The 17,585-nt window shown below is 49.3% G+C and overlaps 1 protein-coding gene across 4 annotated transcripts in view; it reads left to right on the plus strand.

Moving 5' to 3' along the window:
- Window positions 1-277: 277 nt before the first annotated feature.
- dclk2a (doublecortin-like kinase 2a) overlaps window positions 278-17,585 on the plus strand; it is a 34,588-nt gene continuing 17,280 nt past the window's right edge. For all 4 annotated transcript variants that reach the window (XM_018735792.2, XM_018735793.2, XM_018735795.2 and 1 more), the window contains exons 1-2: window positions 278-1,162; window positions 6,195-6,532. In XM_018735792.2, the coding sequence (XP_018591308.1) occupies window positions 763-1,162; window positions 6,195-6,532 (738 nt within the window). In that variant the 5' untranslated portion in view covers window positions 278-762. The remainder of the gene's footprint in view (window positions 1,163-6,194; window positions 6,533-17,585) is intronic.

Raw genomic sequence — 17,585 nt, forward strand, 5'->3', positions numbered from 1 at the left:
CACACACACACACACACACACACATTCAGATGATCATATTTGATAAATAAATAGGTAACAGATACAGACACAACGCATCACGTCTTCGTCACAACACCAACGGTTACTGTCGTAGTTACGGAGTTGGAGACGATAACCACATGGTTGCCAGTTCGAGTCTTACTGCTCCCCTTGAGGAACGCGAACCAGCGTAAGCACGTTGGGGACGGGGATGAAACGACGCTCTTTAGGACCCTGAGGGAGGCGCATCCTGACCGCACTGACAGGTCACGGAGCTGATCTGCGCGCGGGGCTGGGAGGGGGGGGCGCAACATTAAAGCGGTCTAAGAAGGGGAACAGAGAGACGCTCTGCGGCAAACATGCGGCTCTGCTAGGGCTGCGTGGATCGGACACGCGTGTAACCCCGTCTGTATGGACGCTGACAGTCCGGCTCCTCCCTCGGCGATCATCCTTTCCGCTCCGCTCAGCACCGTTCGGACAGACGGCGGAGCGCTGAGTGCGTCGCGCGCCGGCGGGAATGATTGATACTTTGTAACTAGTCTGACGAGTTTACGTCTCAGCGACTGAGCGCGCGATCGGAAACCCTGAATCGCGGCGTGTCTTCTGGATCTTTTCGGAGCTTCTCCTCCGGGCGGTGTGACTTCGTCCCCAGTGTCAGTGTCTAAAGAAGTGTGTGTGTGTGTGAGTCTCCAGTGTCAGAGGCTCCGTTGTCAGTGAGTGAGTGAGCGAGTCCAGTCCAGTAGGTGTTGTGGAGCAGCCCTGATGTCCAGCAGGAGTATGGAGTGGGAGCACTTCGAGGAGCGGGACAAGGTGCACCGCTCCTCCAGGGGCTCGGCCTCGGGCTCCCAGTATGGCTCCAGGGCAAACGGACTGGTTCCCAGTCCAGCCCACAGCGCCCACTGCAGCTTCTACCGCACACGTACCCTGCAGGCACTCACATCGGAGAAGAAAGCCAAGAAGGTCCGCTTCTACAGAAATGGAGACAAGTACTTCAAGGGCCTCGTGTATGCAGTGTCCGGCGACCGCTTCAGGTCCCTGGACGCCCTCCTTATGGAACTCACCAGGTCCTTGTCGGACAACGTCAACCTGCCCCAAGGGGTCCGAAGTATCTACACGGTGGATGGAGCCAAAAAGATCACAAGTCTGGACGAGCTAGTAGAGGGTAAGTGGTTCGGGTGGAGACGGACAGAGTAAAAGATTAATCTGTACAAACTATGGACCTATATGTTAATCATGTGGGGTCCCCTGATGGTACCATGTTTAGGGTTCTTGTTCCACAATCTATAGGTTCTCAGTTCTACTTCCACTCCTGCTGAGGGACCCTTAATCAAGACATTTCCTCTGCACCGATACAATAATATCCTGCTCCATAAATGGGTACATCAAAGAGGATCTTATCGTCTGATGTTGCGTCGGTGGATAAAGGTTAATAACAATAATTACCCCAGTCCGATATCGATCGTTTTTTGATCTTATACGCTATGCACAAACTTCTATAGTTTCTATTACTGTGTAAAAGAGATCGTAAGTAAAGAAACAAAAAATGTGGTGTAGGAGTGGACCGTGGACCGTACCTTGGGTCCCCTCAGCGTGCGTTAGTCAGCAAGGAAAGAGTTAATTCTCACGGTGAGCTCCGCAGTCCCGCGTCTGCCTCTTGTGATCCCCTGTCAGCGCGTTAACTACACACAGCAGCCCAAGGCCGTGGCGTGTTCTCCCTGCCCACTCGTCTTCCCGCTCAGTCCCGATCTTGAGCCTTCGTTGTCATGGTTGATGTTGTTATTAAACCCCATCATTTCCGTTCCCTGTGTGGACTGGGACAGATTTAGGTCAGTGGCCATTTCTGAGTGGTGGATTAGACCCCCCGCGCTCGGGGGTGAGCAGGAGAGGGGTAACGACCGCCACGGGCCCAAATCCAAGTCGACGGGCCGTCAGCATATTCTCATTCCCTGCAAGTGCAACACCTCTGGAGGTTTCCTCTAATCCTTGTTGTGTGAGATATGAGAAGCGAAAACCAATAAAGCATTTCTATGAGCACCGGAGAGTATGAGCACTGTTGGTATAAACGGCTCTCGGTTCCGGGGTGGGGGGGTTGCACTTCTAGCAGCTGGACTTGAAAACACTGTCAAACTTGTCCTTAATCTACTAGGTACGTCCAGGGTGGGTCTATATTCTGGTGCTGAGACTTATTTTTTACCATATTCAGTACCCTACATGTGACAAACGAAATCTAAATCTCCCAGATTTCCCACAACACCTTGCTGTCATGCGCTTGCCTACACTTTCCACGCTACGGGGGATGAAAAATCTCAACCCTGTTGCGAAATAGGTCACCTTAAAGGTGTATCTCGACCCAGAATGGCCCTCTTAGACCCTTGTTTACTCTGCCGTTGAACAGGCTGCGGAAGCACAAAGACAGAACTGCCGAGCTCGGCAAACTGAGTAAACAAGACAAAAAAGAAAAAAAGATTGTTTGTGCCTTTTGTATGGAAGAACTGGATCGTACCAGTTCGGATCTCGATCCCCGGGACCCAGACCCCAGGCCCATTTGGCCCTATTCACAATGTTATCTTCAGGCAAAACGACTGACCCCATGAAACTGTTACCCTTCCAAAGAACAGTTAAAACAGGGCTGGCGAAACAGCACTGACAAGTCTGGAAAGCATTGTCTCTCACTTCTCTCACCGCAAAGTTGAGTCTGCAAACAATTTGAGCATAAACAAGCCTTGGGAAAGAGGCCCTGGCCGTGGGCGCAGCACACCGATGAGGTGGGGCGTAAACTAGAGAGGAGCCGAACAGCAAAGGCGGCAGGTTTGGCATCGCTGAAGTTGCCGTTAAGCGTCTCGGTTTCACGTCCGACCTGCTTTCCAGCCTCTTCTAGGCTGAGCGTCCTGCGAGATTTGAACCAAATTTATTTAAGGATGCCAAAATAGAGGCCGTTGCGCTGGAGCGGCGTGCGTCTGCGCTGCGTCGCGTCCCACAAAGACTCCGGCTGCAGGACAGAGTCACAGTTACGACGACCTCGTTAAGAAGAGCCCACCTGAGTCCCTGGCCTTCTCAACGTCAGCGCTGCAGAAAGCTCCAGAAAGCCACCGCTGCTGTGTGGCCCCCCCCCGGAGAATTAGCACCCCCCACCCACCCCACCCCTTTGCCAGCCAGACCTCAGGTGACACCTTCTCAGATGGAGTTTATTTTATTAATTGGCATTTTGCTTGACGAATGGCCCAATACCGTCCGGCATTGAAAAAGCTAAACTGCCCGTGAACCCCGTCTCTCTGCTGAACGTGGACTGTAATACGAGCGATGAAATGCTCTTGTTCCCCGCGGGGGAAAAAATAATTAAAGAGCCTTCGGAAAGAAGCCAGGCCTGTGTCACATCATGAACGCTGAAGACCATTTCCTACTTTATCCTGCACTAGTTATGGCTCAGTATAACTTTTACATCATGGTTACAGTAACTCTTATTATTGGTTCAGTCCAGTGTTAGTGTTAAAGAAAGCACCTCATAGATGTCATTTCTTCATTTTTTTTAAATGAATAAATTTAAGATGACTATTTTCTCCAAATCTGCTTATACTGGTATCTTTGTATTCTAAAACACTCATTTATACAATAGGGCAACTTTCTATTGTTTCCATTCAGGGTAAGTACCTTGATTAAGGGTATCATAGAGGGAATGAGTTTCACACCAGTAAGAATGTATTAGTAGAGTGCAAACCACTACACTACCCAGTGGCCCCCTCCACTGTTTTATGTCATTCAAAGGTATCTAGTTGTTTTACTGACATTTTTATGCAAATTTCTACATTTCTGCATTTATAGAAGTACAAAATATGTCAGTGAATGTTTTTTGAGTACTTCTAGCTTCATTGGGTCATGCATGTCACATATCATTGTGTGAATATTAGACACCGGTCCGTCACAGGTGTCTTTGTAAAGCAGTGTCGCGGTTGTACCTGGGTCCGTGCGGAAAGGTGGTTGATGGCGCAGGTTCGGTTCAGGACCTCGGACAGCTCTCTGCACGTCTAAGAAAGAACGCGTATGATTTTTAACGTTATTAATTCATTTATGTAACGCTTTTGTGTAAAAACGATTTTTTGTGAATTTTAAACAGCTTACAGTTAATTACCACGGAAAGTACCTTGCTCAAGGGTACTACAGCCGTAGGCAAAAGATTCAAACCCAAGTCCTTTGAGTGCAAGGTGGTGGTTCTAACCACTAGGCCACCTGCTGCCTCCTTACATAACGCAATAAATCTCCTTCACATAGCCATCGCATCTTTATGTAAGTATATATGTGTTATGGAAATTTTTTGCAGTTTTTTCTGCAGTGTCATAACAGCCTTTTTACATATATGAGTGGGTCAAGGGTCATGCATCCTTCTGAAAGCCCTTCTTGGTGCCACTCCAGTGTTATTCCGCACCAAACTGAGCTGAAACCCCCCTGCTGGAATGCGCTAGACAGACTGCGCCAAGTCCTCCGTGCCCCCGTCCTCTTAGGACATGCCAGGGAGCGTAATTGTCTTCTGTCTCGTCTCCGTTCTCCTTCTGCTTGAACTGCGTAAACCGCCGAGCCGCTGGGCGTAAACGCCAGACTGTCCTTAGAAGTGTCAGTGTTGCATCAACCATTCTTTTGTGCGCTGAGGAAAAGCCGCCTTCTTCACAATGAACAATTACGTAACACCTCGGAGCCCCAATCCGTTCCCTCTGCTTCATTATTCCAGCTTCGCCAACGCTGTGCGGCTAAACTCATGTGCACCTGCAGCCGATGGACAGAGGACGAGGCCGTGTACGGTTATCGCGCTAAAGTAGCCAGGCTTTAAGAAACCTTTAAATCTGAGTTTACCGAAAGTCCAGTATTCCAGGTGAAGCCCTTTGGTTTCTCCCACGTCTTCGTCACTCTTCCTCCTCAGCTCCACCTCTCAATGGAGGAAGTGGACGTGTTAAACAACGACGTTCCCGAACAATGGGCACCAGCAGCGTCCGCTTCCTCTCTCGCTTCCGGTTTCGGCGCAGCAGCCAGTCTTTTGAGCGCCAGTGATTTGAAACACAAAATGAATGCATTTATGAATAATGAATTCGTGAAAACGTTTCAAGTTTGCGCACGCTTTTGCCACGGGGACCAAACAGACCAAACAAAGTGTTACAACGGCATCCCTCAGAAGAGTGGAAAGGCTTTTCTTTGGATTCCATCCAAGGTGCAGCTCCACTATATACAGACAGGGCTTCGCCGCACACGCTCTCAATACCTCTTTTGTTCCGAGAAACATTCACCCGTTGTCTTCCTTCTCGGCACGGTAGGCAGACACGCCTGTTAAGTAATTAAACAAATATTCCCCAATATGTGTCAAAATTTTCATTGCTCAAGGGCATCCTGATACCAAGCCTCAGAAACGATGCGAAATCAGGGTTATTGAGCGGCCTTTAATGGGCGAGATTAACGTGATTTTGAGCTCAAGCGTGTCGGCTCTGAAATGCGATAGAGCTGTCGAGAATTGAGCGGCAGAGCACATTAATTCCGCCCGGCAGAGTCATAAAAAAGGGTTGCGTTCATCTGCTTAACCTCTAACAGTCCTATTATCTCTTTACCAGCTGCTGTGTGTGCGGCATCAGGAGACCCTGCTGATGCAAACACTGGAGTTTTTTTTTACTCACTCAGCTGTGGTGAACTAGGCTTTTACTGGCAAGTCCAAGTGCTGGTTAAAGACACATTTTGAGCAGGTCAGACGTTTCGTTGCGTAGCAGCTGCTCATCGGTTCTCTGACCAAAGGCAGCCGAATCCAGGAGGCGCCTTTTGCGTCTCTCGCTTTACTCGGACAGCAGGTGGCGTCGCGGTTAGAGCTATTGTCTTGCAAACTGAAGAGCCTGGGTTCGAATCCCCTTACCTAGATTGAGGTATTTACCCTGAATTGATGCAGCAGGAACACCCTAGTGCATGAACTGGTAAGCTATAGTAAAGTTGATTGCCTAACGCTGCCTTTCACCTCGGACAAAGAATTGAGCTAAATTTGGTTACATTCGTACGATTCATGCGGAACAGGGCGGAAACACCTAGCAGTCTCAGCAGCATTGTGGGCTGTCGTGGCAGCTGCAGACCGTCGCGGCACGCGGAGCAATTAGCTGATGCTGACCCGAACCGTGCCGAGTGGCCGGTTCCGGTGCCGCACGTCACGTCCTGACCCGTGTGCCCCCTTGCAGGCGAGAGCTACGTGTGCGCCTCCAACGAGCCGTACCGCAAGGTGGACTACACAAAAAACGTGAACCCCAACTGGTCGGTGAACGTGAAGGCCGGGGCTTCGCGCTCGCTGTCGTCGCTGAGCTCGCTACGGAGCGAGCAGCAGCGCGAGAGCAAGGATTTCATCAAGCCCAAGCTGGTGACGGTGATCCGCGGCGGCGTCAAGCCTCGCAAGGCCGTGCGCGTCCTGCTCAACAAGAAGACGGCCCACTCCTTCGAGCAGGTGCTCACCGACATCACCGAGGCCATCAAGCTGGACTCCGGGGCCGTGAAGAGGCTCTACACGCTGGATGGAAAGCAGGTGGGCATCCCTGTGTCTCTGCCTCGTGTCACTTCCGGCCACCCGGTGCGTTAACCGCTCTGGCCTCCGAACGCACTTTGAAGGCCCTGTCCCACAGTAGGATTGTATGCTTGTTGTAGTGCCCATTTTTCATTTTACTAAAACAACTTCCAGCAGAATTTATCTCTAAAGTGGCGTTGCCTGGTGGCGTTTCTGCTTTTCATTTGTAGGTTCATGTACAGGGCAATAAATTCCGGAATATTCTGCACTATATGGCAAATACTACAGCATGACATCACGTAAACTCCTTTCTAGCAGATTCTCTTCAGACAGAATGTTATTATTATTAGTCTTTTTTTGGTCTTCTGTTCAAATTGAGTTTTTGACATCTAACCCCGACACGACTGCTCGCTGAACATTATTTAAGCCTTTTCATTATAGTGCCTTTGTGTGCCGTTAGCGCTCAGATGTGGCACGGACAGGCGCGATGAATGGAATAATGAATGGAAACTGTAAAAAATGAGTTGTGCGAATTGGTGGCAGTTCCTCCGATTCGCCCATTATGGCAGACACGTTCTCCCTGTTTAACACCACCTGAGCCCTAGTGCTCCCTGGACACTTGAAAAAAAGAGAAGGTGGCTCTTAATAGGACTCGCCGGATGCGGGGAGATTGTCGGCACGCCGCTCACTCTAGGGCATGTCAAACTGTTGTGGCTGTTTTAATCAACGCGCCATCTTTTTTCCATGTGCTCGAACTGTAATTGAAGCCGGGACGCACTTTGGGAAAGTATGCCGGTGGTAAACATTTGTGCTCCGATCGGAACGGCTTCTCTGGGTTCGCTTCGCAGGGACGGCTTTGGGAGGTCCTGCGTGAACAAGAGGTTTCAGCAGAAGAGGCAATAATAGCACCTTAGATATCTAAGTCGCCTCGCTGGCTGGGTGACTCAAGTGGCCACCCTACCCCCAACCCCCACCCCAGCCCACTTCCTGTCAGGCAGTGGGAGTCTCTATGAGACACGCCACAGGAATGACTCATGAAAATAATAAGCTGCATCCGCTTGGATGGTGCTTCCCGCGATGAGCCTCTCTCAGGCTCGGCGCTGCTCGGGATGGGCCGGACCCCATCTATCAGTCACCAGGTCCAAGGCACGAGGTCCCGCTTTGTGGTACGAGCTATTTCCAGGGAAGCGCAGTCAGCACAGCACCTTTTCCCCCTTATTACAGTTGGAGGGGAAAAAAAAGGGGGTCTTCATTGGTGAGGGAGGTTTTTTCAAACCGTGGGCCACATTTGCTCCGCTTTTAATTACCCAGAGATACAAATGGCAAAAACCTGAAATAAAATGTTAAACGTTTTCTGATTTTACGCTTCTTACCCTTGATGTTATAGTTGCATTTGTGATTTCCATCTGTCATCTTCATTATCCAATGAAGGGCTGTGCTGGTGCACAGTCTATTCTGGAAGCGTAGAGCATGAGGCAATGTCCACCCTACATGGACCGTCAATCCATCACAGTGCTGCAGTCATTTCATTTGTAAACTGTCATTTGTAATTTTTATTTTTAAGCAGATACACATTTTTCAACGGTGCAAAGGCTTGACAGTCGTCGTTCTCCGAGGACCCTTTAAATGTAAACCATTCTCACATTGAGGCCGATTCAAAGCAGTACTTTTAAAAAAAACGGGTTCAGGGTTTAGTTTCTCCTCAGCTATTGTCTCCCCTGAAATGAGGAATGGTGTGATTTTTCTCTTGGGGGGACTTGCTTGTTTTAATCTGTTCCCCTGCGCTCCCGACTCGATCGTAAACCCACCCAGTAAAAGGAGGGAAGACCGGGAACAGTTGTGATGATATAATTGCCACGATACGCTCGGTGTTTCACAGCCATGAGCAGATGTTCATCCACACAAGGGAGGAGAATTGGGGTTTTTGAGAACACAATCCTGATCTGCTTCTGTCTGAGCTCGGTAGCTGGACCAGCTTGTCTGACGCTCTTGGAATGTGCCAAGGGGCTCCGCTTGCCTCTTAATACCAGAGCACCCACAGTCAGTTGGAGGAGGTGGTTTCCCTGAAACCACACAGGGACGTCTCCCCACTTCCATGACCTTTCATCACTTCAATTCCGCATCCGCGCTTGAGGAGCTGCCAAACGAAAGCAAACATGAAAGGTTTATGGAAAAGTACTGAGCAAAAAAGTCTTTTTAAAGGCATGTTATCTCTAGCGGTTTGTAGTGATCATTTTTAGAGTTAAGAGAGGATCACTGTAACAGATGTAATAATACATGTTTTCTCGGCAACCGTATGAATACAGGCCCTCTAGAACGTTCTGTCCTCCACTTGTGTCCTTAGGTTGGAGAGGGTTATGTCAACTTGTCACGATCGAGTCCATCAGTCCGGTTGCTCTTCATCCTCTTGTTCATCCTCCAATTTCTTAAAGCATTACTCTCATTTTAAGAGAATGAGATCTTCTCATGACGCATAACCTCAGTCTCATCATTGGTATTTCCAGTGAGAGTTCCCATTTGATTTACATGTATATAAAAAAGGGAAAATTTATAACTTGACAAGCTCCTCATTTGCCCTTTGGAGCAGTGGGGTTAGATCCCATTTAATCTCTATTGCACTGAGGATGAAAGCTGTTTAGCCTCTGGGGCTAAAGGGATGGCCCAGGACCCCAGTCTGAAGAGCGGGACTTCAGGTCATGGAGAGTGTGAACCGGTTGCAGGAGAGGATGGATGTTTCCCAGTGTATAGTGTTGGGTTGATGTCCATCAGCTACTCGGTGCCGGGTAATGAGCCCATCCACACACTCCATTAACACTGAACAATGGTGCTTCTAAAGTAGTAGATGGAAAGGACTGGATATGTTTAGTTCTTAAAAATTGAACAGTGTGACTGGTTAAGTCAGACATTTTTTTTTTGTTGGTGTTGTATTTTTAACAAGGTGGGCTGAACAAAAGGCTAACACCAGGCTCTTTGACATTGATGGAAGAAGGATTTGTCTCCACTGGGCCCAACATCTCCCTCTATCTATCTAACCCATCCAGGAAGCAGACTTTCTGATCAATCACTCTTCACAGTGGGCCTTAACTCATTAAGTTGTGTAAGTTCTGTCTGCCAGCAGGGGTTCTCCAGAATGGTGTCCCACCAGAGGAGTCACAGATATTGGACAGGTCAACATACAAAGGATCCTAGGAGAACAGCCACGTGCCGTCTCCAGGAGGCGTTGGTTGGTGTCAACGTGACCATTGATGGTCTCTGACTGTGTCCTCTTTATGCATTTTATATTGTAACAGATGTGAGCAATGCTGGAGTAACTTCCTCCACATGATTGAGAGAGAAGTCCTCAACAGGTATTTTCTAAATCGATGCATCATCATTTGAGCCTTGATTATCCCCTCATCGGAAAACTCCTAGTTCTTGGTCGATTTACAGAGCAAATTAAAGAGGGAATGGAACATGACATGAGGAAGTTGCTACATCAGAACCACTCAAGATCTAGTAGATGCTACCAGTCTGACCAGTTCGCGGATCCACCTCGACCCAGTTACACTGCATGTGTTATTAAAGCCATGCAGAAAAAGAAACAAACTGCTTGTTGCTTGTTATTGCGGAAGTATGGCTTTTGATTTACCACGATCCAAGCTCAGTCGGGGTGCTTTCCGTCATCCCAGATGTCTCGGTAATCATCCCACAGATCACTTCATGTACACACCCATGGCTGTTTTCCCTAGCAGGGGGTTCTCCCCGCACCTTGCCCGACATGGAATTCTTCCCAAAGGGCATTTGCCACCCCATGAGAGAGGCGCTCATGACGCTGGTGAAGACGACGCGCTGGGCATAGAGGACCTGGGCTGAGTGGGGGTTACCAGAGGGATGGAGATCAGGGCATGTCAACATGCCATCCCGAATCACATCTGATTTGGATTCACGAGCTGCACAGTCTAATCTTCTCCTTGGCTTAAGAAGGACTTGGAGGACTTTTTGTAAACATGTCTCCTCCTACAAAAGCTGTAGGAAGTTTTATTATCCTTGTCAAACAAGATAATCTCCTATGGTTCACAATCTACTATTAGCCTGCATTAACTGGCATAATCCACAATATTACAGCATGACTATTTATCTCACTCCGAATGTCATAATACAAGGCGACTGAAAGCCACAGCAGTTTGTCGGTACGAAGACTCGCGACACCTCTCGCAACATCGTCTCATTCGCTCGGGACTTTAGCAAATATTTTCCCCGCGCCGACTAGAGACAAGATTTAGAAACGCGTGCCGAAAGCGGAGCTGCTGCGCGGCTCCCGGTGTCTTAGCGATGGAGGAGCTTTAACCGCGGCACAGGGAAGAGTGAAGGAGGCTCGATTGCAGGGTGCCATCTGCTATTCAGCAGTCAAATCACAGGCCTCGGCGTCTCAGCCTGGGGAATAGGCAGCCTCCCGCTGGCTCCCGGCTATTACCGGCTAATTGGAGTTACGAGCCGCGGGACTTAATGCGCAGCTGTCAGGTGCGGGGGTGTGTCGACTTGTCCTCTGTGCTCCCGGAGATAAACTGCTCTCCGCCGCACTCTCCACTTGATCGCCCGCCTCTTTTGTCTGCCAATGAGTTGTAATTAGTGTCCATTTCGCCGCCGTGGTTCGGTGCCGCACGATTCTTATCTATTTACTTACTTTTTTTTGCGTGGGGGAGCGGCGGGTCGGTCCGCTTTACATCTTAAAGTCCGGGGGCTGTCTGTATTCTACGGGCCCTCGTGCTGCATCTCAGCGGGAAGTGGTTCGGGGGAACAGATACAGTGGGGCTTATTAGCATATCTGTGGCATTTTTATATTCATAGCGAGCAAAGCTGCATTGATCTTCAGCGTGGAGGCTTTTTTTGTGTGCGGATCCATCGGGGTCTCCGTTGGCTTTTTTCCCCCCTTGGGTGTTAAAGCAGACTGGAGAAAAAAAAAAAAGCACACATTCCAGTATGGGCTGCTTTTGAAAAGCCTGCGACATTTCAGACGCGGACGCGCTCCCGTCGTCAATTCCACTGGTAAGAGATCATTAACGCGATTATTTCCTCGGCACGTATGCTGCTCTTGATGGAAAGGCTTGTCTCAGCTAAGTCCCCCCCCCACAGCCGCTGCCCAAACTACGTGCTTGTTATGCGCAATAGCTTAGAGCGGTTCTTCGCCTTTTCCAGGCCCCTTCAGGAAGCTGACGAAAGCTGAGGACCTGTCCTACAAAACATGCTCACAGACTAGAAAAAATACTGTACACCACTCACTTTATTGCACTAAAACTTGGTTACCTTCACACAGAATTATACCACGATAGCATGGTGACATTTTCATCTTACAGTTACCTTCTGATTTAGCTGTACAGTATTATTTGAAATAGAATCCTGTGCTTCATGGACCCCCTGAAGTCCATCCGCAACCCTCAAGGGGTCCATGGACCGCAAGCGAAGAACCCGAGGCTCAGCGACTCACTGTAGACTGGAAACATGCAGTCTTTTGGAACAATTTTAGAGTTTGAGCCGCATTTGGCAAACCGTATGCATGAGTACACGACGACTGGGTCCAAGGAGCACAACGGACTGGTTTGACATCCGGCCATGTCAAGCATGGGTCCCCTGTTTGAGCTGCATTGCATGGCCACTGGTTGCTCTGCCCTCATTCCACGTAGGAGGTTGACCAAGTTGTCTTCAGGTCCCTTTTAGGACGTGAACTGGCAACCATCAGGTTACAAGACCGTGTAGCTGATGAAACCGTTTGCGAAAATTTTCTTTTAGCCAAAGTCATAACATAGACGATAAGATGTATCGGCTCCGTCATCAGCCGAAGTGCAGCGACGTCGGCGACGACTGTTCTCGCGCAGCCCTTTCGACGCTACGGACGCAAAGGGGTGAGAGCTCGTTGTGGGGGCGCTCTGCGGTCAGCGTGCGCTTGTCAGACAAAGGGGTACCGAGGACGCAGCAAGCGCCCCGTCGCCAAGGCCGAGAGCCAGTTTCCAGTTTAGCGACCGATGCGCGGAGAGAGCAGGAAACACCGGAGCCTTCGGCAAGGGCCCACGTTTCATCTGCATCATAATGAGCTGCAGCTGCTCTCCGTCCAGCCGAAAGGCCCTTATTGTGGGTTTCCCCAGGCCACCCCCGACTCGAGTCCGCACACAGGACGGGTTCTGGAACCTTCCAACCCTACATTTGATGCGGACTTGGTTCCCCCCCCCCCCCCCCCCCTTAGAGTGATGTCCTGATCGGTCTGTCGACCCGTTTAAATGAACCCTCTTCAAACATAAAGCAAAGTGTTGCGTGCTGCTTTAGCTTCGTGCGTCGCCAGTAATCGGCCGTGCTTCGGGGAGACAAAACGGATTGTCCGACGGGAACATTTGATTTGGGTGTTGTGCGATGGACAATTTGTTTTATACGTCCCGGGGAACTTGGGCAATCCGACTCTGGCAAGCTGCTGCTGCCGACAGTCAAAGCTTAATTCTGCATCAGTTTTCCCGTCTAGACGGGCCCGTCTGACAGCGGGGGAGGTGGGAGGGCACGAGAGGACACGGCGAAAGCTGATTGACTGCCGTCCATGCGAGTGGATTAGTTTAATAAGGAGCGGAGACACGTGCGTGTTCCTTTCCCTCGTAATAAATGACATGTTGATCTGATTTGGTCCAGAATTACTCTGTGATTATAACCCCGATAATTCGATGATCTTCACATATTAAAAGCTGTACTGGTGATGACTTTAAGCAAATTTTGCGTACAGGGGCATGGACAAATATGTTTCCAGAGGTCATCGGAGGCACATGTCACACAAGCTGAGGACACAGATTTGTGCGTTTGCTCTGAAACAGGTGGGAACCGGACAGGCAACGTTGCAACACGCATTTCGTCTTGCTGATCTTATCCATATTAAAACATGGATGCGTATAACAAGATGGAAAATGTCTAACACTGAGTTGCAAAAATAACTTCTCCAATTTTATGAACTCTTTGTCCTCAATGGTTTCTCCTACCAGTTTCGCAATACCGAACATTTAGACTTATTCCCTAAGTTTTAATGAATATAATTTATTCTCAGACCCGTATCTCCAAAAAAACAACAGTAAATCGGCAAGTTTCCTATTTGCATTTGTAAATAATAAATCCTTTCGCCCAAATTTAAACATGATATTTGACAAATTATATAAGGCAGCTGTTTGTCTCTTTTTAGCACAAGGACGTCACTTACAGAGGAGGTTCTACCCGTGAAGGTGGTTTATTGGGGCTGTGTAAAGCTTTTCACCTTTTCAGGGATCAGGTCATTTTTTTGGACAAATCTGGATTAGAGAGCCCGGGGCGGGGGGGGGGGGGTCACAGACAAATCTGGATTGATCTATTGCTGGGTTATTTAACTGATGTGTTCTCTTACATGAGAAGATGACAGAAATATCAGAAATGGCCCCCTGTGCTGCTGAATACCCAGCCTGCAATCACAGCAGGAGGCAGTAACTCTGTTTATTGCCATTATTTATTATGAAGGAATTTACTGAACCTTCTCAGAGCCGTAACTTTGGGGTGTAAAAGTCGTGACCCTTGGAACAGAAGGTGAATGCACTTAAGAGACGGGAAAAACGTATAAATAAATCACAGACTGCGGCATCAGTGACAGCATTTTAAATGATGTTCTACAGCCGCGACGGAGGAGGAGGGGCTGTGGACGGGGGGGCGGGGGGGGTGTGGGGGCAGAGGGGCAGAATGCAGCCTTCAGAGCGAAGCCCCAAATGCCACTTTTCACTCGGCAGATGGTGCGGAGTGTCGCCACCCTGCCAAGCCCCACGCAGAGAAGGGCGCAACAAAGCGCCAGCAGCTTTTTTGTCTTTTTTTTGTTCTGCAAAAGCAGCGCTTGATTCTCCTGCCTTCAGTCGGCCTTTGGAGAAACGTGGCGAACGACGACGGGCGGAGAGACGGAGAAAAGCAGGGGTCTCAGACCTAGCAGCTGGTACCCCGTAGCTCAGCCCACAGTCCAAGAACCTTTCGCAACCTCCCCCCGATGGCCCCAGGGGGGCGGTCTGTAAATTTACCTTATAGTACTCTCCTTTGTTGTGTTATCTTAAGTTTGATTCTGTTCACATTTCTTGCCTGGTCTTGAAGCGAAGCCCGGATGCGACCCGAGGGCTGGAACGGGTGCCGCGGATTAGCAGGCGACTTTGCGCGAGCGGCGAAGGGCCCGCATGGCGAATAGCTGAGTCACAAGGAACAGACCTTAGCGATGAACGTGCAGGCCGGCGGTGCTCGGGTCACAGCGGCGACGACAGGAGAATCGCAGAGGCAGCTGCCCTCTGCAGCGTCCAGCTGGCCGGGCTGCGGGTTGCGCCAATGGTGCCCGGTCCTGGAGAGGAACGTGGTTTTTCAGTCCAGGTTCCCCACTGTAAAGAGTGGCCCGGTGAGCTGCGGTAGGTTTCATAGCTGCTGATCAGCAGGGGGTAGGGGTGGAAGGGGGTGGGCATGCACAGCGCGCTCATCACTCTCCCAGACTTCCACAGCGTGAGAGGCAGAGCGTGAAAGGCATGGCGGTTGTGCGATGACTCAGAAGGGCCGACATTTCGCACAAGCAGAATCGCCGTTGTTTGCGTGTATATGCTGCCACACTTATGGGACTTCTCCAAAGCGGCATAGAACGTTAAGGTCCTTACCACGATTTACCCATTTATGCAGCTGGGTAATTCTTACTGGAGCAATTTAGAAAAAGTAAGATCAGGGGTAATACAGCAGGAGAGGGGATTCGAACCTCCTTGTAACTTCAGTTGCCATTTGGACTGTACCCTGCAAAGTAAAGTGGACAGTACAGCACATTTAACTATACGTGTGTGTGTGTGTGTGTGTGTGTGTGTGTGTGTGTGTGTGTGTGTGTGTGTGTGTGTGTGTGTGTGTGTGTGTGTGTGTGTGTCGGACAGGATGGGAAATGAACAATACAGCACAGCTAATCGTAGATGCTCTGTGGAGAAAGCTAATGAAGAGCTTAACGTTCACGCTGCTTTCAGAAGGCAAGCAGATCTGTTTGGTGCAAAGCCGAGGTCTTTGCTAAGATTAAATAAATGTGAGAGTGTTTAGAAAAACGCAGAGAAGAGCGTCTGCTGGCGGAGCACTGAGCGGTTGCTATTTCACTGGCCACAGCTGCAGAGAACGTCCTTGTAGATTACTGGAATATATATATATATATATACTGTATATTAATTTTTTTAACTTTCTGTGATTCTTTGACTGTGTGCTATAATAATGTGCATTGACTGCTTTGTCACTGTGTGTGTGCGAGATTGCGTGTGGTTTGAACTGATGGATCTACAGTTTTATGTGTCGTCACTTAGTCCTTAAAACCTGCTCTCTGATCCCTGTCTAAGTCTGAAGACACTTTTTCAGGGTCTATTCCAGACATTTTAATAAGCAAATCAGAACACACTTGGATCCAGTGGCAAATCTGTGCCACGTGCCCTAGAGTAGAAGGCTGAGTTTCACTCCCACCATGCCACCCTGGCCATCTACGACAAGGAGGGACAGGGATCTCTACTCACTCCACTTTCCTTGGCGTGGCCCCTGTCGAGTCGGCTTGGGTGTCGTTCTTAGAGGCGGAGGCATGGAGACATAGACTATGAGCTAAAGTGGGAGAGAAAGGGACAAAACACTGTAAATGGGCGATAATTAAACTTAATGCCTATCAAAACACTATTACACCGGGGAACAGGTGAGTAAGAAGTGCAGAAACTCACCATGCTGTACCCTGTTTAAGGTTCACCATGCAGATGTCCACGTCCTCTTCTCCACATGCAGCTCGGAGAGGTTGTTAAGGCAGCGGCGTCGAGACGCAGCCCCCAACGCAGCTAGAGATGCAGACACGCGTCTCCCATTGGGTCCAGTGTCCCTAGGAGAAGAGGGAAAGCTTCCTGCGCACTCCATTTGTGCTTTTTACTCCCTCTTGGCCATATATTGCTCGCATATGTTCCATTACCACGCTGACAGACTGTTGACTGTATTTAAGCCACTTTAGCGCAGCTCCCCAGGGAAGAGCGGCCGCCATGAAATTACTTTATTGATTTACATTTGAACTGAAGCAGCAGTTGTAATTGTAAATTTATAAGCACCAGTTCCAGGTCCAACAATTACAGTGTTTTTGTAGCTCTTATTATTTTCCATTTCCTGAAAATGTCGTCACCGTGGATATACGTATTTTAGGTCTTAAACGGGAGCGTCTCTCGTCTGCGTTTGTTGGGTAGTCCTCCTCCGCACGGCTGCCGCGGCCCTCGTCCCCGTCACTCGGTTTAGTTGGTCGCGAGCTCTTTTGTCCTCCACCCTCCCTTCCCGTGCGTCCGCATTCCTCGCTCTAGAAAGGAAGGACCTGTCAAAGTCGGCGTCCGAGCAGCGGACGACAATATCCCCGTCCTCCCCCAGAGGACACAATCCTGGGAAGGGATCTCCTAGATTAATAGATGCTAACCTGCCTTTCTGTTCTGATTTTTAATGTTTATTAACCTTGTAGGTCTCATGTAACTGATATCGTAGTAATTTAGTGTAAGCGGTTAAATCCTGACAAGCTTCCCTCCTACATGACCCAGAGAGAAAAGGGGTCATTTTTATGTGGTCACTTGGAATTAATGGGATATTACTCAATGAGGCGTATGAATGATTCATATAATTTTCACCCATTTAATACAGTGGTCATGCAGGACATTCAGCTGCTGGTATGATGTCATTTTCTGAGAGCTGGGATGGGCTTCACTTCCTCGTGGTTTGTAAAGACTGTTATTCATACCAAGGCCAGTTCAAATGTAAACATTGCGTATCTGTTGACATGGATAAGAGGAGAGAACCCAACCGTCGCCTTTGGGAACGAGTTGTGTTCGATGAATTAAATTCCTTGATGGTTTCAATGGAAGGTGAAGATCCAAGGTAGAGTCTGGTGACCCAATGGCTCCTTCACCGCGCAGGTGTTTCCCTTCAAGGTTTTCCATTCGCACATCGTCCATATCGTCCGCTGGGTTCAACACTCCGTCTTGTGCAGGGGAACAGTTGGGTTTAGCGATACCCCACGTGTGACGTGGGGGCCAGCTGTGCACGGTGTCTGCGG

Source organism: Scleropages formosus, chromosome 16 (assembly GCF_900964775.1).
Source record: "Scleropages formosus chromosome 16, fSclFor1.1, whole genome shotgun sequence".
Lineage (NCBI taxonomy): Eukaryota > Metazoa > Chordata > Actinopteri > Osteoglossiformes > Osteoglossidae > Scleropages > Scleropages formosus.